This window comes from Myxine glutinosa, chromosome 7 (genome assembly GCF_964187855.1).
Source record: "Myxine glutinosa chromosome 7, kmMyxGlut1.1, whole genome shotgun sequence".
In the NCBI taxonomy this organism is placed as follows: domain Eukaryota; kingdom Metazoa; phylum Chordata; class Myxini; order Myxiniformes; family Myxinidae; genus Myxine; species Myxine glutinosa.
Genome location: NC_136267.1, coordinates 114,839,575 through 114,866,140, shown reverse-complemented (window position 1 = coordinate 114,866,140; position 26,566 = coordinate 114,839,575). Strand labels below are relative to the sequence as shown.

At 42.5% G+C, this 26,566-nt stretch overlaps 1 protein-coding gene across 3 annotated transcripts in view; it reads left to right on the top strand.

The window, feature by feature from the left end:
• The window catches only part of LOC137431539 (ADAMTS-like protein 1), a 322,494-nt gene that overhangs the window by 115,802 nt on the left and 180,126 nt on the right, over window positions 1-26,566 (top strand). For all 3 annotated transcript variants that reach the window (XM_068122959.2, XM_068122957.2, XM_078782172.1), the window contains exons 4-5: window positions 23,182-23,318; window positions 23,911-23,956. In XM_068122959.2, the coding sequence (XP_067979060.2) occupies window positions 23,182-23,318; window positions 23,911-23,956 (183 nt within the window). The remainder of the gene's footprint in view (window positions 1-23,181; window positions 23,319-23,910; window positions 23,957-26,566) is intronic.

Below are 26,566 nucleotides of genomic sequence, written 5' to 3'. Positions count from 1 at the left end.
AGCCTCCATCCACCTTCGGTGGCAGAGGTAATTATCGTATCTGTATCTGGTTCCGGATTTTCACTGAAATTTAATTATTTGGAGCTAGGGTTTAAGGGAGTGGTGGGGGAATAGAAGGGATAGGTTCAGAGGTTTGAGAGAGCAAAAGTACTTACACCATAGGAGAGATGGTAAAAAGAAAAAAAGAAAACAGAGGCCACTGTGACCTGACTGCGATGGGAGAGCAACAAGCCTTGTGCTTCCGTCTCATTGTGGGAGATGTCATCAATATTGAGTACTTCAAATTCCACAGTTTTAAAGGAGAGACTGGCTGAGCGAATTAGACCAGATTTGCAATATTGTCAGTCGAGGAGAGGTCATGGCTGATGGTGAAACCTATATGTCCAATAGACTGAACCCTTTCCAGTGGTTAATAATAGAAATAGATAGGTGGGTTACTTTGATGATCCTTCCAGAGCAACTGAGTAAGACTGTGGAATTTGCCAGGATTAAACATGTTCATTTGTCAGAAAAATACCTAATCAATTCCAGATCATTTGAGCGATACAGCTGCTTGTCTGCCTGTCATTGAGATGGGGCACGCACGGCATAATGTGGAGACAGCTGCAAAGAGGAAGAGAAGGTTTTCCAAAGCATCGGAGAGGTCGTTGATGTAGAGGAGGAGCAAGACTCAGCTCAGGACACTGCCTTGGGAAATGCCAGCCTCCACTGGGAGGGGGTAGCAGCGGGTATGAGAGGGTTTCATTGATGGCAACGCGTTGACTGTGCGGGCAGAGGAAGTCAGAGAAAGATAGGTGTGAAGGCGGTCTTTTATGCCACTGGCAGAGGCTGGCAGGCAAAGCAGGATGCCAGGTGGTGTCAGATGCCCGAGATATGCCCATTGGAGATAACCCTGAGCTATTGTTTGGGACTTGGGGCTTCCACCTATTGTTGAGAAAGGAGTAGCAGCATGTGCAAAGTTGAGGACCAGGCCAGAATCTAAACTTGTTTAAGATCTTGTAAACTTGTAAGAGATCAGCTTGTTTAAAAAGAGGAACACTTAACATAAGCAGCAATGATGGATTCCATGACTGCTTATAGTCGGAAGTAAGTGTACCGCTCCACACTTAAGAGGATCGGTTTTTGCACCCTTCTTGTGGACGGGAGTAATGTTTGCTGACTTCCAGGCAGATGGGAGGTGGCCAAAAGGACAGACCAAATAGGGCAGACTGATGAGAAGAAGATGTGCATGGAAGAAGTTTCGGGAACTGAGTGGCGTGCTGATGAGGAGGGGAGTGTCGTTGAAGCTGAAGGGAAAGGTGTATGCTGCATGTGTGAGAAGTGTTATGATTTATAGGAGCAAGACATGGGTAATGAACGTAGAGCAGCAACGAAGGTTGGAAAGGGTGGAAATGCGAATGGTTTGATGGATGTGCAGAGTATCGTTGAGAGAGAGGAAGACAAATGATGAATTGCGAAAGATGATGGGAATAGAGCCTGTGATTGATGCTGTGAAGAGGAACAGGTTGAGATGGTTTGGTCGTGTGTTGAGGAAGGATGAAAGTGACTGGTTGAGAAGAGTGATGGAAATTAATGTAGAAGGAAGTAGAGGACGGGTAAGACCGAGAAAGACTTGGCTAAAGTTGGTGGAAGACGAAATGCGGGCAAGGGGGTTAACAAGGAGAGATGCAGAAAATAGGGCAAAATGGAGAAGATTGTCATGGGGACCGCAAGGCTAACCCCCGCTCTAGCAGGGAAAATGGCCTTAAAATGCATGTTGTTGTTGTTTTGTTGATGAGAAGCAAGAACAACGGAGCAGGATTTGAGAACATGGGCAATGACGCCATCTGGGCCCATCATCAATGCCGGTTTTAGGCTGGACAGAACTTTCTCTCTCTTCAGTATACAGTGGGTACGAGGGAGAAGGACATATAGTCCAGTATACGTGGGGATAAGATGGAGATAGAATGGGAATGGGTTGGGTACATGAGATTTGGAGGCAAACACCTTATTGAGACATTCTGCATGAATTCTGGAAGAGTCTGTGGTAATGTCGTTTACAGTGAGGGAGGAGATGGAGTGGGGGACACACACCAGAGCTGGGCTTGACAAGGCACTACAATGACTTGGAAGAAGGAGACTGGTTGGGCAGTTTAGCCTTGACATTTGCAAGATTATGTTTTCTGGCTTGCCTCAGGGTGGACTCACAGGTTTTGTGAGCCTTACAGAGTAATCTAAAGTTTTCCTTCGTTGGGTAAATCTATTTCCCTTCTCTCCTGCGACAAAACCCCCAAGAAGATCATTTCAAACATTAACAACTCTCTGTCAAATATTTTATGAATCCCAAATAATGTTTTCCCTTTTTCATTATCCTAAGATTTCATAATAACAAATCGTCATCACAATGAAATGTCATGTCCTATTAGTTTTGGGGTCGGCGGCTCATAGACCGTCAGGTTGGCCCAGCGTTTTACAAACCGCGACTAGCTAGGCCTGGCACTCGACTGAAAAACTTGCTCTGAGCAGCATTGGGAATCATACCATTACTCCAACCAGGAAGGGCTATGCAACAACGTTGAATCCACTTCACCATCATTCATTATAACAATCACCAACCAAACATTTGGGCCTTTTACATTGGTTAATACTGTATATTGTAAAGTGTATTTTTAAAAATCTTTTCTGAATCTGTATGCTTATTTATTCAATGTATATGATCTAACTCTGTGTTTCAGAAATTAATGAGCCAAAATCAGATGGATTGTTATGCCAATGATGAAACACCAGGATTGGAAACATATCAAAACAAAGACTTCATCAGCCAAATTTGGGAACATGCATCCGGCTTCATTGATGCTTCTCCGTTAAAATAATTTCATAAAATATACTCTTGTAATTCCCCAGCCAGAGAGCCGAATATAAGACTCAGTGGTTCCAAGGAGGTTAACATCTGGGCATTTGCTCGGTAAAAAACATTTTGAGAGCATTCTCTTGCCATGAACAGCACGCACAGCTGCTGGGAGGCACAGTATCGGTCTGCCCTACCCTGCAGCTGAATGCGCCAAAGTTTGGAGAGAGAGAGAGAGAGAGTGCTGGGCTGGGAAAGGCAGAGAAGGGAAACACGCAAAGCTCTTTCCATCAGGACGGGTCCCATTGGTGTATGGTGACTCATGGCAAGCTGCCTGTATCAGCCAAGGTAAAGGAACGACTTTAGAGTGCCAACAGGGGAAACTTGTGTCTGGAAAACATGGCACCACTCCACTTTGTCCTGCCAAGCACCTATCTCCACTACCCTATCTGTATTCCCAGCATATAACGAGCAGAACCAGCTATCAAGAATGGCACACATTGGTATGATTCCATCCAAGAGAAATCTTCTATGATTACTATGTACTGTAACGGCAATGTCAGCTGCAGAATATTATGGAATAAATTTAAAACGGCACTCCAATACATGTTGGGGGAACTTATGGTTACAGGTTTGATTGCCAGAGATGGGATGAAAGCATTAAATAGAATAAATTTCCAACAAATGTTATAACAATTTAATCAGGGAGGATTTTGTTTGGCTCGACATCATGCGCAGCGAATCAAGAAAGTGCCATTCTCAGGCTACGGCCCACATATGCGAGGGTTAACTAAACAAGTGATACAAATTACTGGACTAGGCATTCAAATTATAAGCAAGTTCATAAAATTGAATAAATGGTTGGACATAATTTTTTGAAAAAACAATATAAGAGGAATTACTACAGGCATTACCATGGACCAGTATCCGAAATAGAGCAGTGTGCAATTTTCTTGGGCAGCGCTGTTCGATGAGCATATAACGTGCTCACCAGCATGACAAAAGGGTAGATGCAAAGCTTCTAGAATACATAAAACAAGCAAGTTAACGAAGAATGGAGCCCAATAAGTGAAATGCATTATATATTAGAACTGCTGTTGTCATGTGAAATATTAAAAACTAGAACATTGTGATTGTGTCGCCAATATGCCTCCACATAGTCCCACAACGGGTAGATGCCCTCATTCACTGTCCTAAAATTAAACAAGTTTAAATTTAAATCCCTTCAGCTGTTTTCAAGTATCACATTTTCACCCTCCATGACAGGTTTCACATCGATCGGTGAAGCAGTTTCAGAGAAGGGATTTTTTAAACATCGGCTTTCAAGCTAATATGGCTACCATACCACATGACATATGACCTTAAAAATGTACACTCTGCAGATGTATGGGTATCACGGGATCACGTTTGTGAAGTTTCGTATTGATCGGATAAGGTTCATTTTTCTATCCAGGATGGCTGCCAAACCACGTGACCCATGACATCATCATTTTCAAACTATATGCATCAGTGGTGTTAGATGATATTTGATCCACCACGCGGTAACCCGGGTTGCCCCGTGATTTTTAATCATTTTACATAATTAATTAATCTATTTTAGGGGGAGTGTAACCAGGGTTCGTGTGATAGGAAAATCCTTTGTGTCACAGAGCAGTGTAACCCGCGAACCCGGGCTACACTCCCCCTAAAATAGATTAATTGATTATGTAAAATGATTAAAAATCACGGGGCAACCCGGGTTACCGCGTGGTGGATCATTTGTCATGTTGATATTTGATGATAATATTTCGCATCAATAGGGTAAGCGGTTTCCGAGATAGAAATATTTAATATTTTCCTTCAATCCAAGATGGCTGCCACACCATGTGATCATTGATGTTTTTGTGATCATCTTTTAATCGCCATGCCTTGTAGTCAATGACACGCATCAAGTTTCGAGTCAATCGATTTGGTAGTTTGGGAGAAGATGTTTTTTTCAGGTTTTCGGTTAAATCCAATATAGCTGCCAACCCATGTGACCTATGATGTCATAAATTTAATATTTCAATACAAATTGGTCATAGATCATGTGCATTCCATTTCGGATTTTTAGGATAGGATTTTTTTTCCAGATTTCTTCGGGGTGTTATGGGTCTTCAGGGTGTTTTGGGTCTTCAGGATGTTTTGGGTCTTCAGGATGTTTTGGGTCTTATGGGTGTTTTGGGTCTTCAGGGTGTTTTGGGTCTTTGGGGTGTTTTTGGTCTTCGGGGTGTTTTGGGTCTTCGGGGTGTTTTGGGTCTTCGGGGTGTTTTGGGTCTTCGGGGTGTTTTAGGTCTTCGGGGTGTTTTGGGTCTTCGGGGTGTTTTGGGTCTTCAGGGTGTTTTGGGTCTTCGGGGTGTTTTGGGTCTTTTGGGTCTTTGGGGTGTTTTGGGTCTTCGGGGTGTTTTGGATTTTTGGGTATTCAGGGTCTTTTTGAGCCTCAGGGCCTTGAAGGGTATTTTGGGTCTTTCGGGTGTTTTGAGTCTTCGGGGTCTTCAGGGGTCTTGGGGGAATTAAAGGGTCGTCGAAGGTCTGAGGGGTCTCAGCAGTCTTAAACGCAATTAATAGGGTTAATTAAGAGGGTGGTTATTTTATTTGAAGAAGAAGAAGAAGAAGACGTTTTCATCGCATATATACATAACGACAGACATAACCATATACGTTTGCTCTATTATAATAAGATTTATCATAAGGCTGCATCTATTTAAGTGAATAATTTTGGAAATCTGGTAAATGTACATACCAACTGCACGAGATTTTCCAAAGGCTTTATTGGCAAATCTCGTGGAGGTGGCGTATGTACGAGGGCATGTTGAAAAGTAATGCCTCCTATCCTTTTTCTCAAAAACAGGTAAAGACCCTTTTATATACCTTGTGGAACTTAATCTGAATTTTGTACCATTCACCTATATTACACGACCAGCTAATGTAACAACAGCAAGTGAACATATCACTTCTCGAGTGAATAAACTTGATGCTGCATTGCATGATTCAGCGAAAATATGTTGGGGGATTTCAATCAGTGTGGCTTGGACATTATTGCCCACATATGAGCAATTTATCCAACAACATACACGGAAGGATGCAACGCTGGATTTATGCTACTTTAACATCTAGTAAAGATGCTGGATTTATGCTACTTTAATATCTATTATACTACCTGCTTGTCATCGCCCAATATCATAACTGTTTTCCAGCCAAAGTACTTGAGGCCTCGTTTTCTCTATTATGTTAACCCTTATATTCCTCGAGCTCACCAACACCATTGGTTCAGACCTCTCCATTCCACAACTACTTATCTCACCATGTTAATACAGGCCATTTTAGACTGATTTACCCACCTCAAACCCCGCAAATGCACCTTACTTGCTGCCATCGACATTGACAAAGCTTTGGACAATGTAGCCTACATAGACACACAATGATGCAAAGGATTCATAACAAACATGAGCAATGACAAACTTTGGATCTCAAACTTTCTTTCTGGCAGACAAACATGTGTTAAAATCAACACCTTTTCATCATCTAAAAACCTCCTAAACGGTGCATTTTAACTTCTTTCTCCATGACATTCTAGAACGTCCTCCTCATGGTCAATCCTTACTTATGCAGATGACCTTTCCATATACTATAGCAGCACAAGACCACACCATAAATACAACCACTCGTTTGCTCCAACAATACATGCCACACTTCCAACACTGGCACACACTTAATGGAATCAACGTCTCACCGACTAAATCAAGAATCACTCTCCTAGCCACAGACATGTGTGAATCCATACCTGACGTAACAATCTCAATGTACAACCAACAACTCCAACTCAATAAAAACCCCAAAATACTTGGAATCACACATGAACCTCACATGAACTTCGCTCAATCCAAAAAACAAACTATAAACAAGAAAAAGAGCAATCAGAGATTGCAAACCCTCGCCAGGATGTATTTTCAGTGGTTCTTAAGGCTTTTGTGTTAAAACAAATATGGCGGCCGAACCACGTGACCGATGACGTCATCATTTTTTTTTTCTAAACGAATTTATTCCGAGATTATACTCAAGAAATTTCATCTTGATCGGATGAAGTTTTGTACTTGTCAGATTATGATGTCATAATGGAGGCACCTATGACATCATCATTAACATTTTATTCCCCATGGAGAGTTCTTTACAATGAGCGATGTCTCAATTTTTTCTATTCAGCGCCTTCGGAGATAATAGAGGTGCAAAGTTTTTCGTTTTTTCCATGATGGCGGCCGAACCACGTGATCTGTGACGTCATATTTATCATTAAAAAATTCTACAGGTGGAGTTGCACCTATGGTGAAAATTTCCTGTCAATCGGACCAACGGTTGCTGAGAAAATCATATTTATTCTGTGCGGACAAACCACCAGACAGACAGACAGACAAATGAAAAATCGGTCAGAGACCGAGGACTTGCCGGAATGCACTTTTATATCGGCCATTTTGGACAAATATGGCGGCCGATCCACGTGACCGATGACGTCATCATTATTTATTTTCTAAACTAATTTATTCCTTGATGATGCTCAATAAATTTCATCTTGATCGGATGAAGTTTTGTACTTGTCGAATTATGATGTCATAATGGAGGCACCTATGACATCATTAACATATTTTATTCCCCATGGAGACTTCTTTACAATGAGCCATGTCTCAATTTTTTTATTCAGCACTTTCCGAGATACAGAGGTGCAATTTTTTTCGATTTTTCCAAGATGGCGGCCGAACCACGTGACCTATGACGTCATAATTATCATTACAAAATTATACAGGTATAGTTGCACCTCTGGTGAAAATTTGCTGTCAATCGGACCAACAGTTGCAGAGAAAATCATATTTATTCTGTGCAGACAAAGAAACAGACAAACGGACTCAAATGCAATACCCTCTCCTCAGGCGAGGGTAATAAAGTCTACCAAAAACAAAATGCACTAAAAGCATTAAATGTTGACACAGATCGTTTTAACCAACAAAAATGAGAAAAATGAACAAAATACACAACTTGCAAAGCTTCTCGAACTTGCAAAGTATATACTTATATCTTTACCATTTGCAAAGTACATGAGGGTATGTGTTAACCATAAAAACCCGGAGGTATTTTAATTGGTTCCTGTCTGTCTGTCTGTCCGTCACACTATCTCCTAAAGACCTGAACGGTTGTGCAGAAATTCACCAAACTTTGTAGTTATGATCACCACATGGAAAGAATGTGCGAGAGCAGTATCATTTTTGGCCCCGCTTACTGGGGCCTTCGGTGAGGACAAAAGGTCAAACACCCCAAAATGCAATTAGGGACACATTTTTTAATGAAACTTTTAAAACTCAACCTTTGATATTGGCTCATTCCTGGTGGAACGTTTTGCCGTCTTTCAACTCTGCCTTGGGTAGGAAGCATGGGGATTTGCCATGGCACGCCATCGACTTCACTCTTGTTCTTGAATTAAAAAGACGTCAGTAGAAAATTGGCAAAGCCAGATACTTGTACAAAGGATTTCAACCTAGTTTCCTGGGTTCCCTCCATCACGTGCCAGGTGTTCCGATGGTAACACCCAAACACAAACAGGTACTGCCAATATAGTTTGTCTTTGATTATAAAAAATAACTACTTTGAATCTCATATTTTGTCTTAATTTGTCAGAATGTCTTTAATGTATATACAGTGCATTCAGAAAATATTCAGAAGCCTTCACTTTTTTCACTTTTTTTTTTTTTTTTTTTGTATACAGAATCGAGACTCGTGAAAGAGCTAACATTTATTTCACAAACAAATCAAACAGACAAACAAAATATATCAAAAGAGGGAGCGGTAGACAAGATGGGGAGAGAAGGGTAAGGACACAAACACAACATTTGAGAGCAGGGACATCGGGAGATGTGTGGGAAGGAGAGGGCTTGGGGGGAGGAGGCGTGGGAAGGGGGGTGCGGGGGGTGGGAGAAGTATAAAACACAAGGACACCAAGGACTTCCAGGACAGAAGTTGGTATTTCAAAAAAGTGGATTTGGGGTGAAATTAGCGGGGGTAGAAAAGATCACGGTTTTGGATGGGGGAAGATAAGAAATGGTGGTGAACAGCTGTTTTAAAGACCTGGAGGGAGGAGTGGGATTAAAGAGAGTGGGGGAGTTTGTTTCAGAGGCGGAAGAAAAGAGGAATGAAGGAGTGAAGGTGAGCAGAGAGTCTTGATTTTGGCAGTTTCACCATAAGAGGGTTGCATGCAGATCTTGTGCGACCTGTAGGAATATTTGGGGGACAGAGCCCAGAGAGAGCTGGGGGGGCAAGGCCGGAGAGGAGTCGCTAGAAGACGGACAGACCACCAACCTGCCTGCGGTGAGTGAGTGAAAGGCCCTTGGAGTTAGCTTCATCGCGGGAGATTCCAATGATTCTGAATGCTTTGGTTTCAACAGCCTGAAGACGAGCTAGGTGTGAGGCAGGAGCACCAGCCCAGAGGGGAGAGCAGTATTCCATTGAGCTGTGGATGAAAGCCTTGTATGTGGTGAGGAGCTCAGGTGTGCCAAGGAAGGACTTCGCACGACGGAGGATGCCCAGTCAGCGACTGGATTTGGAGGCCAGATTTGAAATGTGGTTTTCCCAGGAAAGATAAGGGCAGATAGTGAGACCCAAAAGCTTGAGTGACAGAACTTCTTGGAGAGGATTATTCAGAAAGTGGATGGGAGGGTTGTCCAGTCGGTCTTTTCGGAGAGACATCGTAAGAGTGTGAGATTTGTCAGGATTGAAAGACATGTTCCACTTGCTTGCCCAGTCTGTGATTTTGTCCAGGTCTGCAGAGAGTGAGGAGGCTGCAGACTGCCGATCTGAGGGATGAGGAATGGAGCGGCAGAGAGTGGAGTCATCAGCAAAGAGATAGAGAGGATTTTCAAGAGAGTCAGAGAGATCATTGATGAAGACCAGAAAAAGCACAGGGCCCAGAACACTGCCTTGGGGAACTCCAGCCTGAACAGGAAGAGGAGATGAGAGAAACCCATTCAGGGCCACACGTTGACTACGACTAGAGAGGAAGTCCGCCAGCCATGCATGGAGATTTCCATGGATACCAAAGTATGACAGTTTGGTGAGCAGAGCGGGGTGCCAGACCGCATCGAAGGCACATGATATGTCAAGGGAGACAGCTCTAATTTCCTGTTTGGCATTGAGGACCTCCATCCATTGTTGAGAAAGCAGAAGCAGCATGTCCAGAGTAGAGTGACCAGGTCTGAAACCAAATTGATGATCAGAGATCAAGCCATTGGAGAAGAGGAAAGATTTCATATCTGAAGCAATGATGGATTCCATGACTTTGCTGATAATTGGGAGAAGGCTGATTGGTCTGTAGTTGCTAGGATCTGTTTTTGCACCTTTTTGTGTAAAGCGGTGATGTTGGCTGATTTCCAAGCAGATGGCAGATGACCTTGAGCAAAAGAGAGGGTGAAGAGAACAGACTGAGCGAGTGAAAGAGCGGAAGAACAGGATTTTGGGACCCGTGGGCTGATGCCGTCAGGTCCAGTTGCAGAATCAGAGTCGAGGGTTGACAGAAACTTTTCCACCTTGTCAGGAGGAAAGGACACAGGGTCCAGGAGCAGCTGGGTACGATTGGGAACGGTGGGTACAGAGAGGGATGGGTTTGGGGCACAAGATTTAGAGGCAAACACAGAGTTGAGGCATTCAGCTTTTTCACGTGCCGAGGCAGCCGTGTAGCCATTTGAGGTGAGGGAGGGGATGGAGGGGGAACGAACACCAGAAACAGATTTGACCAGACGTCACCCGGATTTGGAAGAGGGAGACAGATAAGAGAGTTCGGTCTTGAGTTCTGTCTCACCAGCAGCAGCAGAAGCAGCAGTTATGTTGCAGCCTTATGCTGAAATCGTTTAAATTCGTTCTCTCATCAATCTACATTCAATACCCCACAATGTCAAAGAGAAAACAGGATTTTAGAAAGTTTTGCAAATTTATTAAAGAGAAAAAACTGAAATATCACATTGACGTAAGTATTCATACCCTTTGCTATGACACTTGAAATTTATCTCAGGTGCCTCCCATTTCTCTTGATCATCTTTGAGATGTTTCGACACCTTGATTGGAGTCCACCTGTTGTAAATTCAATTGATTGGACATGATTTGGAAAGGCACACACCTGTCTATATAAGGTCTCACAGCTGACAATGCATGTCAGAGCAAAAACCAAGCCATGAGGTCGAGGGAACTGTCTGCAGAGCTCAGAGACAGGATTGTGTTGTGGCACAGATCTGGGGAAGCCTACAAAAAAATTTCTGCTGCATTGAAGGTTCCCAAGAGCACAGTGGCCTCCATAATTCTTAAATGGAAGAAGTTTGGAACAACAAGGACTCTTCCTAGAGCTGGCCACCCGGCCAAACTGAGTAATCGGGGGAGAAGGGTCTTGGTAAGAGAGGTGACCAAGAACCCGATGGTTACTCTGGCTGAGCTCCAGAGATCCTGTGTGGAGATGGGAGAAACTTCCAGAAGGACAACCATCACTGCAACACTCCACCGATCTGGGATTTATGGCAGAGTGGCCAGACGGAAGCCTCTCCTCAGTGAAAGACACATGAAAGCCCGCTTGGAGTTTGCAAAAAAGCACCTAAAGGACTCTCAGACTGTGAGAAACAAGATTCTGTGGTCTGATGAAACCAAGATTGAACTGTTTGGCTTCCGTCTGGCCACTCTGCCATAAATCCCAGATCGGTGGAGTGTTGCAGTGATGGTTGTCCTTCTGGAAGTTTCTCCCATCTCCACACAGGATCTCTGGAGCTCAGCCAGAGTGACCATCGGGTTCTTGGTCACCTCTCTTACCAAGGCCCTTCTACCCGGATTGCTCAGAATGGCCGGGCGGCCAGCTCTAGGAAGAGCCCTGGTTGTTCCAAACTTCTTCCATTTTAGAATTATGGAGGCCACTGTGCTCTTCGGAACCTTCAATGCAGCAGAATTCTTTTTGTAGGCTTCCCCAGATCTGTGACTCGACACAATCCCGTCTCTGAGCTCTGCAGGCAGTTCCTTCGACCTCATGGCTTGGTTTTTGCTCTGATATGCATTGTCAGCTGTGAGACCTTATATAGACAGGTGTGTGCCTTTCCAAATCATGTCCAATTAATTGAATTTACCACAGGTGGACTCCAATCAAGATGTCGAAACATCTCAAAGATGATCAAGAGAAATGGGAGGCACCTGAGCTAAATTTCAAGTGTCATAGCAAAGGGTATGAATACTTATGTCAATGTGATATTTCAGTTTTTTCTTTTTAATAAATTTGCAAAACTTTCTAAAATCCTGTTTTCTCTTTGTCATTATGGGGTCTTGAGTGTAGATTGATGAGTGAAAAAATGAATGTAAACAATTTCAGCATAAGGCTGAAACATAACAAAACGTGAAAAAAGTGAAGGGGTCTGACTACTTTCTGAATGCACTGTGTATGCAAATTCCTCCTTGAGCTTTAAATCTACACCTACAAAGGCAAAATTCTCTATCTCCATCTTTGTTTGTATGTGTTCTATGCACGGCCACATCCTTTAAGTTACAAACTCCAAACTCGGGGTACAAATACAACTTTGTAAGGGGGGTAACATGGCCGTGGCCTCACGCAGGGATTTTGGGGGAGATAGGGGGAGCTGGGGCAGGGGTGTAAATTCTATGCATAGGTGTGTACCATGTAGCGCCACCTGGTGGTGGCCAAGAGTATTACGAATACTTTTTTTTTTACCTGGGCAACACTGATGTTAAAGCATCATTCGCACGGGTAAATTCATTTTGGCAAACAGGACGACCAATCGGTCAGTCAGCGAAGCCACTGATAGGCTCCTCTAGTAACATTTAAAAAAATTGATATGCAATGTTGCTCCAACAATTCAATGACTAGTTGCAGATTCAATTCAATACGAACTGTTATGTTATTGTAACCCATCCACTATTTTCTGTCCTTTGAAGTATAAGAAATTATTCTTTAGTACTTCCGGTTTTTCCCTCACACAGCTGTCATGTCACAAGTCACCTGAGACCCCTCGCCTCCTTTATTTTTCTGTTTCTCTGGTCCTCTTTCATTTGTCACTCTGATCCAAGGTGCTCAGCAGCATATGTGACAAGCTCTGTTGTTGTTGTTGTTGTTGTTGTTTTGTATGCAGCCTGTGGCTGCTGGTTGCATCATTTCTCTGGAAGCGCTTTTGTGCCGCTGATGCAGTGCCCCCATTACCAGTGAGCTGGTACTCAATTTGCTGACCTCGGAAGGATGACAGGCTGAGTCAACCACCCTGGCGTTAATTCAACGATTGACCGGTATTCAAACTCAGGATCCTGGGTTCCCAAGCCTGCACCCGAACCGCTAAGCCAACACCAGGCTACAATCTGTGAATTGCTCATCACTTCATTTTAAGAGGAGTCAAAATTTTTAGTGTTTTGAAAAAAAGAACTTGTGGTAAAGTGACATCAGGAATGCTGGGAAAATGTGTGGCGCTGCCTGTAAACTACATAGAAAAGGACTACCATATGTCGGTGCATGGCCCTTCCTTCATGGATCTTTTAACTTACCCTTAGTGCATTTTTGAAGAGTTTTGTTATTTCTCACTAACTTTTTTAAGTTTATTTTATTTTTCCTTTCATCTGGTTGTGATAGATTTTTCATCCTGCGTATGTGTTCTGCACTTTATCAGTGTCAAAGATTACTTACGGCGGATCCACAACCTTGGTCATAGATCCACATCAGTAGGTCACCTACATCAGTAAATCCACAACTTATCAGGATTTTTCTAGATTTTCTCGTGTTCTTGATTCTCCTGATTGTATAATTCAAATTTTCAAGCAACACTTTTCATATCAGAGAACAAATGAGTGTTGTCCTAATCTATCACGTTCAGGTTGTGTGGAGATTACTACAGAAGCTCAACCAAATTGAGAGTCTGCAAGGGGTACAGAGCTAAATGTTACGTTTCGACCATGGGATGGCCTTCAGCTTGGACTAGATGGCAAATGTTAATAAACATGTCAAAGGAAAGGTGGGGTAGGTGTAAGGAAGCACCGGTGGGGAGTGGCAGGAAAAGGGGAAAGAGAGGCGAAGGGACATTCAGCAAGCTGCCTGTGTCTGTATGATATTATCCTTCAAGACCATAACAATATGAACCAACCTAAACCCAGGGTTAGCCTTGCGGGCCCCATGACAATCGTGGTTCCGTTTTGAGGCAACGGGAAAATGGCCTTAAAACGATCATTCATTTTTTTCTAAACCCATGACAAAATGATCTATGAGAAGTTGTACACACACACACACACACACGAAATTAATTGTTCAGTACCGTAACAGCTATTCCTAAACTTAAATATAATTTAAAGGATTGCTGGAAATGATGCTAATTTCACAACATCCCATATTTAAATTTTTAACTTAATATTTAACATCAGTTAATTTAATTTAAGTTGATTTAACATCAGTTGGTCATATATCCACATCAGTTGATCACCTACATCAGTAGATCCACAACGTCGGTCATAGATCCACATCAGTAGACCACCTACATCAGTAGATCCACAACGTCGGTCATCGATCCACATCAGTAGATTACCGACATCAATAGATCCACAACCTCGGTCATAGATCCACATCAGTAGATTACCAACATCAATAGGTGTATAAAACACATGGGCACTGCTAGCACTTCCAGGAAAGAAGTCGGTATTTCAAAAAAGTAGATCTGGGGTGAATTAACAGGGGTAGAAAAGATCAAGGTTTTGGATGGGGGAAGATAAGAGATGGTGTTGAACAGCTGTTTTAAAGACCTGGAGGGTGGAGTGGGATTGAAGAGAGTGAGGGAGTTTGTTCCAGAGGCGGGAGAAAAGACGAATGAAAGAGTGAAGGTGAGCAGAGAGTCTTGATTTTGGAAGTATTACCAGAAGAGGGTTGCTGGCAGATCTTGTGGGACATGTAGGAATATTTGGGGGACAGAGCACAGACAGAGCTGGGGGAGCTCGGCCAGAGAGGACTTGGTAGAAGACAGAAAGACCACCAACCTGCCTGCGGTGAGTGAGTGAAAGGCCCTCGGAGTTAGCTTAATTGTGGGAGATACCAATGATTCTGAAAGCTTTGGTTTCAACAGCGTGAAGCCGAGCTAGGTGTGAGGCAGGAGCACCAGCCCAGAGGGGAGAGCAGTATTCCATTGAACTACGGATGAAAGCCTTGTATGTGGTGAGGGGCTCAGTTGTGCCAAGGATGGACTTCGCATGATGGAGGATGCCCAGTCGGGGACTGGCTTTGGAGGCCAGCTTGGAAATGTGGTTTTCCCAGGAAACGTCATGGCAGATAGTGAGACCAAAAAGCTTGAGTGACAGAACTTCTTGGAGAGGATTGTTGAGAAAGTAGATGGGAGGGTTGTCCAGTCAGTCTTTTCAGAGAGATATAGTAGGAGTGTGATGTTTGTCAGGATTGAAAGACATGTTCCACTTGTTTGACCAGTCTGTGATTTTGTCCAGGTCTGCAGAGAGTGAGGAGGCTGCAGACTGCCGATCTGAGGGATGAGGAATGGTGCGGCAGAGTGGAGTCATCAGCTAAGAGATAGAAAGGATTTTCCAGAGAGTCGGAGAGATCATTGATGAAGACCAGAAAAAGCACAGGGCCCAGAGCACCCAGAGCCTTGGGGCAGTCCAGCCTGAACAGGAAGGGGAGATTAGAGAAATCAATTCAGGGACACACGTTGACTATGACCAGAGAGGAAGTCCACAAGCCATGCATGGAGATTTCCATGGATACCATAGGAGGAGAGTTTGGTGAGTCGAGCTTTTGAGCGACAAGAGAGCATAGGAGTTCTGCAGTTTGGTGCCAGATCGTATCGAAGGCACGTGATATGTCAAGGGAGACAGTTCTGATTTCCTATTTGGCATTGAGGACCTCCACCCATTGTCGAAACAGCAGAAGCAGCATGTCCAGAGTAGAGTGACTTGGTTTGAAACCAAATTGATGATCAGAGATCAAGCCATTGGAGAAGAGGAAGGATTTGATATCCGAAGCTATGGTGGATTTATGGAATGGAAAGCTATATAAATATTACTGTTGAAGAGTTTATCTTTTATTGTCTTCATTTCCAAAATGCTGCCAATCTAGAAGATCTTGCGAAAATTTGAATCATTTGCTGAGTGTAGTCCATTCAATCGAATTTGTACACATTGTATATACAAGAGCCATTCATGATTTCTCAGAATGAGTTTCTCACAATACTCCAAAAACCCTTTGTTTTTGTTTCCAAACATGTAACTTTCTATGATTAGTTAGGAAATGTTTTTCTGGCTGTGTACGACTGGTTATTGAAAAATAATACGTTGACTTTTGTTGGACTATTGTGAGTAACTCATTCCGAGTACTTTATTGAACAGCATTTGTATGTGATTTAGAGTTCAGGCATGTGGAAACAGTCTCACAAACCAGTTTCCATCACATGCCTCTGACGAAGGTGCATGTTTACACACGTGTTTCATTACAACATCCTTAACTACTTGAAGTGAGCCCTTAGAAATCGAAATTTCAAAAAGATATTTGAGGTTTTCAGCTATTGGCACAAAAATACCGAAAACAACGATGCTCAACGCCCACCAATTTCCATCCAATTAGCCACCCAAAGTTTGGTTAATGGAAAAAAACTTTAGGTGAAACTTCAAACAGAGAAATCTTTGACTTCCCCTCTCTCCCTTCTCTTTTTAATATCTTTCAAAAGAAAAACTGAGATTCGAAGGATTTAGATGTGTCTCGAAGGATTTAGATTTAGATGCATCATACTCCCCTCACCGACCCGTACGTGGAGCTCAAAGTTTTGATCACTGGATTTGAAAACCTTCAAATCAGTTTATCTTTTTGTGGGTTGAAAAAAACTATCTAAAATCACTGTAAATCGAAACATCTCTTAGAGCTGTTCATTTTAACGTATACACAAAGAATTAAGTTAAGCACCCCCCCCCCCCCCGTTTTTTTACAACCTCGCACATTACAAGTTTGTTGTCGTCAAAACAGTGTAATATACCCATGATATTGCTATATTTTCTGGAGAAGTGATATTATGGTCACATAAAAACATAACAATCATGCCGTTTTCAATATTTTATTCTGAATAATTTAAGGTGAAATTTTTTGGGAATTTTAGGCATATTTTCACCTCAATTTAAGTATGGAGCTATAGGTCCATCACGGACAGTGTGGATGACGTTTATGTTTTCTAACGTACAGTCATTGTTCTGAGAAGACCTCTAGCGATCTTTGCGTCAATAACGTGTGTAGGACCCACGTGATCGGATCACTGACTCAACCCTACGTCTCATAGACCCTGTAAGCCGTCGTATGCGTTGCTGTGGCAGGTTGAACCCCCTCGAGCACGTTTGGGACATGTTGGGACGACAAATTGCGAAGATGGTCCCTCCAATAGCCAATCTGGATGAATTGGAACGTGCATTACATCGGGAATGGAACAACCTGCCACAGCAACGCATACGACGGCTTACAGGGTCTATGAGACGTAGGGTTGAGTCAGTGCTCCGATCACGTGGGTCCTACACACGTTATTGACGCAAAGATCGCTAGAGGTCTTCTCAGAACAATGACTGTACGTTAGAAAACATAAACGTCATCCACACTGTCCGTGATGGACCTATAGCTCCATACTTAAATTGAGGTGAAAATATGCCTAAAATTCCCAAAAAATTTCACCTTAAATTATTCAGAATAAAATATTGAAAACGGCATGATTGTTATGTTTTTATGTGACCATAATATCACTTCTCCAGAAAATATAGCAATATCATGGGTATATTACACTGTTTTGACGACAACAAACTTGTAATGTGCGAGGTTGTAAAAAAACGGGGGGGGTGCTTAACTTAATTCTTTGTGTATATATAAGTATGTACCCTACTCAACGCAAATCCAGTCAACGAGAGGGTATTCCAGGGGGGGACTCAATACACTTTAGTTAAAGTCCTGCATGACATGCAAAAGGTTTATGAAATCCGTCCATAACTTTTTGAGATATCATGCTATATGTCAGTTTTGGCCCGATCTCCCAATGGGGAAGAATCACTTTAAAAATGCTAGTAGCCGGATCCGAATCCGGATCTTCACCAAAATCTAATCATTTCATCCTTGTCACATACACTTCCTCTCTGCCAAATTTTGTTTGAATCCATCAACAAATTTTTGAGATATTTTGTTCACAGCCAGACAGACAGACAGGGGTGAAACATAACCTCCATCCACCTTTGGTGGCAGAGGTAATAATATATTTGCAGTCAGAAAATGACAAGTACTCTATGGGATTGTACTTATGTAAGTTTATGGTTTAATGTATTTCCTTCCAGCAGGAGCTCGTAGATAGCTGTTTATAGGATTCTCACTATATACAGTCACGTGAAAAAGTAAGTACACCCCATGTAAAGTTTTGACTTTTTCAACATATTTCAAAATACAGCTATTTGATCTTCATTTCAACAATGTTGATAGATAAAGGTGATATAATATAACAAATATCATGAAACATTTACATTTTGTAGTCCATTGTATAATTTAAATAAACATAAATGCAAATTTCGCATGTGGAAAAAGTAAGTACACCCCCACATTTATCACTACTTCAAATACCTACAATTAGAATCAGGTGCACCAGCTCAGGTGCAAATGATTAGAACATCGTCAGAGAGGATCTTGGAGGAACCTGTCTTATTTAAACCTCAGACATTTAGTTTGGTTTGCTATTTGTTGTTGAAGTGTGCGGCGTCACCATGCCTAGATCAAAAGAGCTCACTGAGGCCTTCAGAAAGAAGGTTATAGATGCCTACGAGTCTGGGAAGGGATTTTAAAAGATCTCCAAACAATTTGAAATCAATCATTCGACTGTCCAGAAGATCATCTACAAGTGGAGAAGATTCCAAACAACTGCCAACTTGTTCAGGCCAAGCCACCCCAGCAAGTTCAGCCAGAGAGCAGACAGTAAGATGCTGAATGAAGTCTCTAAGAACCACAGAATGTCATCACGGGACCTACAGGTAGCTCTTGCCACTGTTGATGTCAAAATGCACGAGTCTACCATTAGAAAGAGGCTGCACAAATTTGATCTATGTGGGAGGTGTGCCAGGAGGAAACCTTTGCTGTCCAGAAAGAACATCCGGGCAAGACTAAAGTTTGCCAATGAACACCTAGGCAAAGACCAGCACTTCGGGAACAATGTGTTCTGGACAGATGAGTCAAATGTAGAGCTTTTTGGCCACAGTACCAGAAGACATGTTTGGTGAAAACCTAAGACAGCATTTGTTCACAAAAACTTGATACCAACTGTAAAGCAAGGTGGTGGAAATGTTATGGTTTGGGGCAGCGTTGCTGCATCAGGGCCTGTGCAGCTCACCATCGTAGAATCCAATATGAATTCTTCATTGTACCAGAGGGTGCTTGAGGATAATGTGAGGCCATCTGTCGGAAAGTTGAAGCTCAACCGAAGGTGGACCTTGCATCATGACAATGACCCTAAACATACCAGTAAATCCACCAAGGAATGGCTGAAAAGAAAGAAATGGAGGGTTCTGGAATGGCCAAGTCAAAGCCCGGATCTAAATCCCATCAAGATGTTGTGGGGGATTTGAAACGAGCTGTTTATGCAAGAAACCCCTCAAACATCGCACAGCTGAAAGAATTCTGCATGGAGGAGTGGGTAAAAATTTCTCCCAGTCGATGTCAGAGACTGGTAGACAGTTATAAGAAATGCCTACTTGAGGTTGTTTCTGCCAAAGGGGGCAATACCACCTATTAGAGCCAAGGGTGTACTTACTTTTTCCACGTGGGAAATTTGCATTTATGTTTATTTAAATTATACAATGGACTACAAAATGTAAATGTTTCATGATATTTGTTATATTATATCACCTTTTTCTATCAATATTATTGAAATGAATATCAAATAGCTGTATGTTGAAATATGTAGAAAAAGTCAAAACTTTACATGGGGTGTACTTACTTTTTCACGTGACTGTAGCTATCTGGTCTGTATTTGATCATTTATGGGATCAAACTTAACTGAAAACTGTCCTTCTGATGCAGTGTCAGTTCCGGGGGTGCATCTTGACCTGAATTATCGACAGGTGCATGACCACGTCAGATATACATTCAGTTTGTGGAAGTTCAAAATACCCAGGCTTAATTTTTATGGCGTAGCCCATCGGGCGAAGCTGTCTACAACAGTGTTTGTCCGTCCGTATGTATGTCCCTTCAAACATATACAAATCAGAGCTGAGGATATGGTCACATGACAGAGTGATGTGATTACGTCTGATGTCATTACGGCGGTGCGGTGGCTGACTCTCCACACTCCGCCATTTTGATTTATATGCCGTTCATGCCGAACATATCGTCGAACCTGTCGTATATCACAATCGCCATGCTCTACCTTTACGTTTTTCATTCAGTGTGAAACACAAACAAACCGATTATTAAAATGACCAACAAATATCGAAAGCATCGGCATTACGTCTCTTCCAACAAAACGGTACGTATAGGCCTTAGGCGTTAAGCCTCACCTTCGGACCGCTTCGGACAAATTAAGCCCAGGTTTCTTAACAGAGTAGTGTATCGCTTTAGTAGTATCGTTTTCGTAATAGTAATAATAATAATATAGTAAATATAACCATAATACTTTAATCCCAATGTCGTGAATTTAAGGTTAATGGATTGAAGCGGTGTATGGTTCATGATCAATGATGAGCGGTGTTCGGTACTAATATTAAAAACCGATGAAGTAAGGAATTAGCCTCGGTTTTTTATATTAATATCCTTTTCGAAATAATGATAACGTAACGTTAATATTATAGTAAATCTAATCGAAACACTAATCCCTTTGCAGTGACTGCAAACTTACTGGAAGTTAAAATATATCAGTTTTGTGTCTGTTACGTCATTACGTCAATGATGTCATTACGACGGCTGAGTCAAAGTCAACCGACCAACATTTTAATTTACAAGTACACCCGCTCACTTCGAGAGCGGCAGGAAAGGTCATTCCTCTTTGGCGTATATAGATTACAGTCGATCTATGGTCGGGTCTCAAGAACATTGGGTGTGTGTTCATTTACCAAGTTTCTTGTGGAGAGATCGCCTCGTGGTTTAAGCATTCGAGCAAGCACTCCATTCAAAACCCTTAAGGAACGGCTGGCTTGGCAAGCGCTAGCTAGCTGCTTGGTAAATGAGCACACCTCCAACCCTTGTGGGGTATATAGATTACAGTAGATCTTCGCTCAGTTCTGTGAGTAAAACACCTCACGGATGTCGGCATTCCTCCAAATTTCTTTGTTTAATATTATAAGCAGCATTAACGACTGTTTAAAAAGCTAAACATATGTGTTTGTGGTTTATAATATTTTCCAAGCCTGGCTCCGCTGCTGTTAGACTTTTGGTCTTATTTTTAAAGTAGGCCATGCATGGTGAGTCCTTACTCTGGCTACATTCCATGCTTGAGGTTTGCTGCATAATCGGCCTTTTGGCTCACATCAAATGGTCAGGTGGAGTGGTGGACTCACTCCTGTGGAGGAGGGGTCCAATTGTATGACCATGCATTGTGGCCCTTCGGGGTCAGGATGCATGTGTTTTGAATGACCATGTGCTTCAGCCTTTGGGTTGAGGTGCATGTGTATGCTAATGGGACAGCCTTGATAGACGGTGTACCTTGGCCGTGGGGTCAAGGTGCACTCCAAGGCTGTTTAAATGTTTGATTTTTTTTTTTTTTAAATAAAAAAGGCAGGCCTTAATGCTGCATAATTAGCACAACCTGCATGAAGTGGCATTGCTTGTATGTGGATGGTAGCACAGGCCTGATCAGCCAAATTACCTCTTTCAGGGTCGTTTGGTTGCATGAGTTTTTATACGTTAACAAGAATAATAAGTTTGAAAAATGAAAACGAATTCATCAGTTCGCACTGATTTAATATATCTTCAATAATTTTCTTGAAAACATTTGCCCGTCTTTATGTGGTGGAGTCTCAATATTACCATGACGTACAGCATCAACATGTTTGCTGGAAATTCTGCAGGTGTTGCTGGCAGATGTCTGAAGCAGCAGGATGCATTTAAATAAGTGTTTAGCTTCTTAAGTTATTGAAACCTTTGAGATTTTTTTCTTTAGTTTCATATTTAATATCTGGAGTTACAGTATCACGGTTTCCATATTATATAATAGCAACTACTACTACTACTTGAAATACCCCCAATTATTCCCACCCCCTTGTGGGATTGGCTGGGGAAAGTTTTTGCCCAAGCCTTTCACGAACTGGCTGGCCAGGCCTGATGCAGTACTGAAGGTGATTTGGACAGGAATTTATCATTTCTTTAAGCCGCCTACTCTTCACGAAGGTTACCGTTGGATATTTAGTGTCTAACAGTTAGGATATTTAGTTCACCAAGCCTGGTGTTGGCTTAGCGGTTAGGGTGCTGGCTTGGGATCCTAGGATCCTGGGTTTGAATCCTGGTCGATCACTGAATTAACGCCAGGGGGTTGACTCAGCCTGGCATCTTTCCGAGGTCAGCAAATTGAGTACCAGTTCACTGGTTATTCCCTGTGTGTTGCAAGAGGAGACTAACAGGGTTGGCGGCAGGAAGGGCATCCGGCCATAAAACATTGCTTCAAAAAGGGGACCATGGTGCCCGAAAAAGGCCAACCCCTGCTCTGTGGGGGAAAATGGCCTCTAAAGGTGGTTCTTCTTCTTTCTTTTAGTGCTGACAAACAGGTCCTCGGGCTTAATGTCCTTCTGATGGAAGTCACACATGTTGCTGCATTACCAGGTATGTGATACATCGCTCTGCATGCGAAACGCCAGGGCAATTGTTTGTATCCGGGTCAAGATTGGAGTTCAAAAGCGAGTGTACACACATACGTCTACTCTATCCTACCAGCACTAAGACCATGCGATGTACTTTTCCGAATCGATGAGTTCGTGTATGAAGGTATTCTGCTATCTATCTTTTTGTTTCATAATACACTTGGTCCTCGGTTAACGTCGTGGGCACGTTCTTGAAAACACGACGTTAAATGAAAACGGCGTTAAATGGATCAATTTATCTCATAAGAATTAATGTAAATAGGGTGGTTAGGTTCCTTCACCCACATTAAATGCCCACATATTATGTAAATAATCACGACGTTCTGTGAAGCCTTGGTATCTAATTAGTGTTGACGTTATCACGAAACAACGTTAACCAGGACGAAGTTAAATGGGGCATCCCGTATATACAGTAGTTTGGTGAGAACGTCGTTTGCAGCTTGGATTTCTGTGAAAGTGGTTCGCAATTTTCTGCATCTTCTGTACAGAAACCCGATGGCGCTGTGTCTGAGGAAGAAGAAGATGAAACCGACACAACGTGGGATTTTTGGGGCCAATGGAGTGAGTGCTCACGCACATGCGATGGCGGTGCCTCCTACTCCATGCGGCGCTGCCTGGTCGGAGGGTACGACAACTCAAATTAAACTTACTTGCTTTTTTTGTTGTTGTTACCCGTAAACATGGTTTGTCATCAATTCAGTCTTATCGCGGTTATTTCAAATTTGCTACACCAACAGAAAATCCGGTGTGATACAAGTTGTTTATAAACCAGATCCAATTGAATCCAATAGGTGATTCATTTGCCAGCTTTCTACATCTTTGCCATACATGTTGCATGAATATCAGTGGGGTATACATGGGGAAATGTATTTGTAACATGTTTAAGAATGAAGTTGCGAATGTATCCTCCAATTTTGTAACCATCCTGCATGGCCCAATTTAAAACATGCAAAGCATTGAAAGATTAGGCAACAAGTCAATGGGAACACGTTTCCAGCACCGACGCTCTGAAGCATGGAGAGCTGGCATCGAGTTAGTGTTTCCATCCCGGTGATCTGATTCTTATCCCGCATAAACTCCAGGGAGGGTTGTTGTGGCTTTGCGTGGGTTCTCAGGGAATTCGGATTCCCAGGGAGTGAGTCTGGCTTTCATAAGGCACCGGAGCTATCCCCCACAAGGGGCCCTCGCTGAAGCCATCTTGTCCTCACTGGTGGCAGGAGCTGTGTGGGAAGAAGCATCCGCTACAAGTCTTGCAGCACTGAGGTAGGCTTTCATTGCCCTTTGGTAAGCACCGGTAGTCTGCCTCATTGCTTGTGCTTTGCTTATCTTCCCACATGACTAATCTGCATTTAAAACTTTGTAAGTTTTATTCTTTGTAGCTTTTTAGCATGCGCATCAAGTTTGTAATTTGGATTTAAATGCTGTTCTTCATTCATTTTCTAATCTTAAAATGTTCTTACAGTCTTAGTCTACTCCATCCTTTTTCCATTGCCTTCTCTGAAATTTCCTTCTTGTTATGCTGTGTATTTTGGACATGTTGTTCAGTTTCTTGTCTGGTTGATCTTCGACTGCTAAAAAAAATGATTCCTCAATGATCAACCACATATTTCTGAACAATTTTAATCTTATGCATATCCTATTTCTTGATAATTTTCATTCATTTATTAATCAGGTAAAACCGATTGTTATATTACAACTGTATATGTGAGCAATGATTGCACAGGTGTCCTGGTCCTTTACCTCAATTGGATTTGCTGCTGTCTTGTTTAGCATTTAGGGGAACCTGTAGTTTTGCTCACCCACTTATAATATTGATATACAGCATTTGTAAATTGTCATATCAACGAGAAAAACAATAGCAACAACAACGGGGGAAATATAAATTGATTCTAACCTCATCCCACTGAGGACCCATAGGTATTCCCTCTTGGATATATAGAGGTGATCTAGAACAGTAAGCCATTTAGGAGTGCAGAGGTCTACTTCAATCATAATATATGTGCGTTAGGTTGAGCAACTCACTGATTCACACGACTGAGGTCGTAGCGAAAGTGAATTTGGGAAACATAATAACATGCAAGTCTTAGGGAAACATAATATCATGTAAGTCTTAGGGAAACATAATAACATGTAAGTCTGAGGGAAACATAATATCATGTAAGTCTTAGGGACACATACTAACATGTAAGTCTGAGGGAAACATAATATCATGTAAGTCTTAGGGACACATAATATCATATTAGTCTTATAGAAACAAAATAACATGTAAGTCTTAGGGAAACATATCATGTTAGTCTTAGGGAAACATGATATCGCGAGAGATCTCGCGAGATCTTTGTCGGCGAGGTCACGTCTTTTCGAAGCTGCCCATGCGCTCACGCTTTCGAAGTTAAGTAGTTTTTCACAATTTTGTTTTTGTCGAAACTGTATTTATCCTTCGGTGTCCTTAAGAAGATTCTCGGTGTTCATTTTTCATACCTGTATACATAATCGTCGGTTAATTCGTGTCGCGTCTTTTGAGGCCTTGTAGGCTACCGTGTCCTACCTTGAGGCTTTGTTTTTCTCTCAGCGGTCCGTCGATTGTGCTGCAATTACTTTCGTTCTCTGTTTTTGTCCCAGTCTTTCACCCCATACTTCCTTGTTTAAAATCTCAACAAAAAAAACAAAAAAACTATTTCCTTCTCTGTTCTTATTCGTTGTTCTTATTTGTTTATTCGTTGTTCTTATTTGTTCGTTCGTTCTTCGATCACGTGTTTCACCCCCATTTCCATTTTCCATTTCCCCAGATAGTTTTCACTGCTCAATTTAAAAATGTTTAAACTTTCCCTTGAAGTACTGTATTCTGTCGTATATTATCACACCTTTTTCTTCTTCTTCTATAAAAGGATGCTTTCGACTTGCTCAGCAAATCTATTCATTCCAAAAAAAAAGTCCATCTCTTACAGTTCCTCTTTTCTACATTGCCAAAACTCTCCTGCACTCCACCCCTCCTCCAGCATCCTCAAACGTATTTTTGACTCAAAGGTCACAAGAAACTCATTTTGCAATAAATGTTCGTTTTCCATTAATCGTACACTTTCTAAAATCCAATCTCACTCCTCCCCTCCAAATCTTCCCCATCACCCCTCCCCTCCAAAACTTCCCCATCACCCCTCCCCTCCAAAACTTCCCCATCACCCCTCCCCATCAAATCTACCCCCTTGCCCCTCCCCTCCAAATCTTCCCCATCACCCATCTCTTTCAAATCTTTCCCCCTTGCCCCTCCCCTCCAAATCTTCCCCATCACCCATCCCTTTCAAATCTCCCCCCTTGCCCCTTCCCTCCTAAACTACCCCCACACCCCTCCCCTCCTAGACTCTCCCTCGCCCCTCCCCTCCTAGACCCCCCTCTCACCCCTCCTCCTCAAAGCGTCCTCCCCGCTTCTTCCCCCTTCCAACTCTCACCTTCATCTCCCCCAACCTTCTGCCTCGCTCTTCCCCCTCCTCAAATAACACCTCACTGTGCCTCACCCAATCACCATCAAACCTTTTGTCTGCCCCATCCTTCCCTTTCTCCAAGCTATTCTGAAATCTCTGACACACCTTCAACAGCTCTCCCTACCTCTTCCTCCTCTTCCACATCTTACCCTACCTCCCCCCCCCCTGTTCTGTATCCGATGCTCCCCCTTCCTCTTCATTAACGGTATGGACCTAAAACATCCAGGGCCTTCGCTCAAACTTGACTGATCTCTCCATACAGGTTGCTTCTGACAAACCAGACGTGATCTGCTTAACAGAAACTTTCCTCCTTCATGATGTCTCTGATTCCTTGGTATCTCTCCCAGGTTACTCCCTCCTCCGGTATGATAGACCTGAGGCTCGTCCTGGAGGTGGG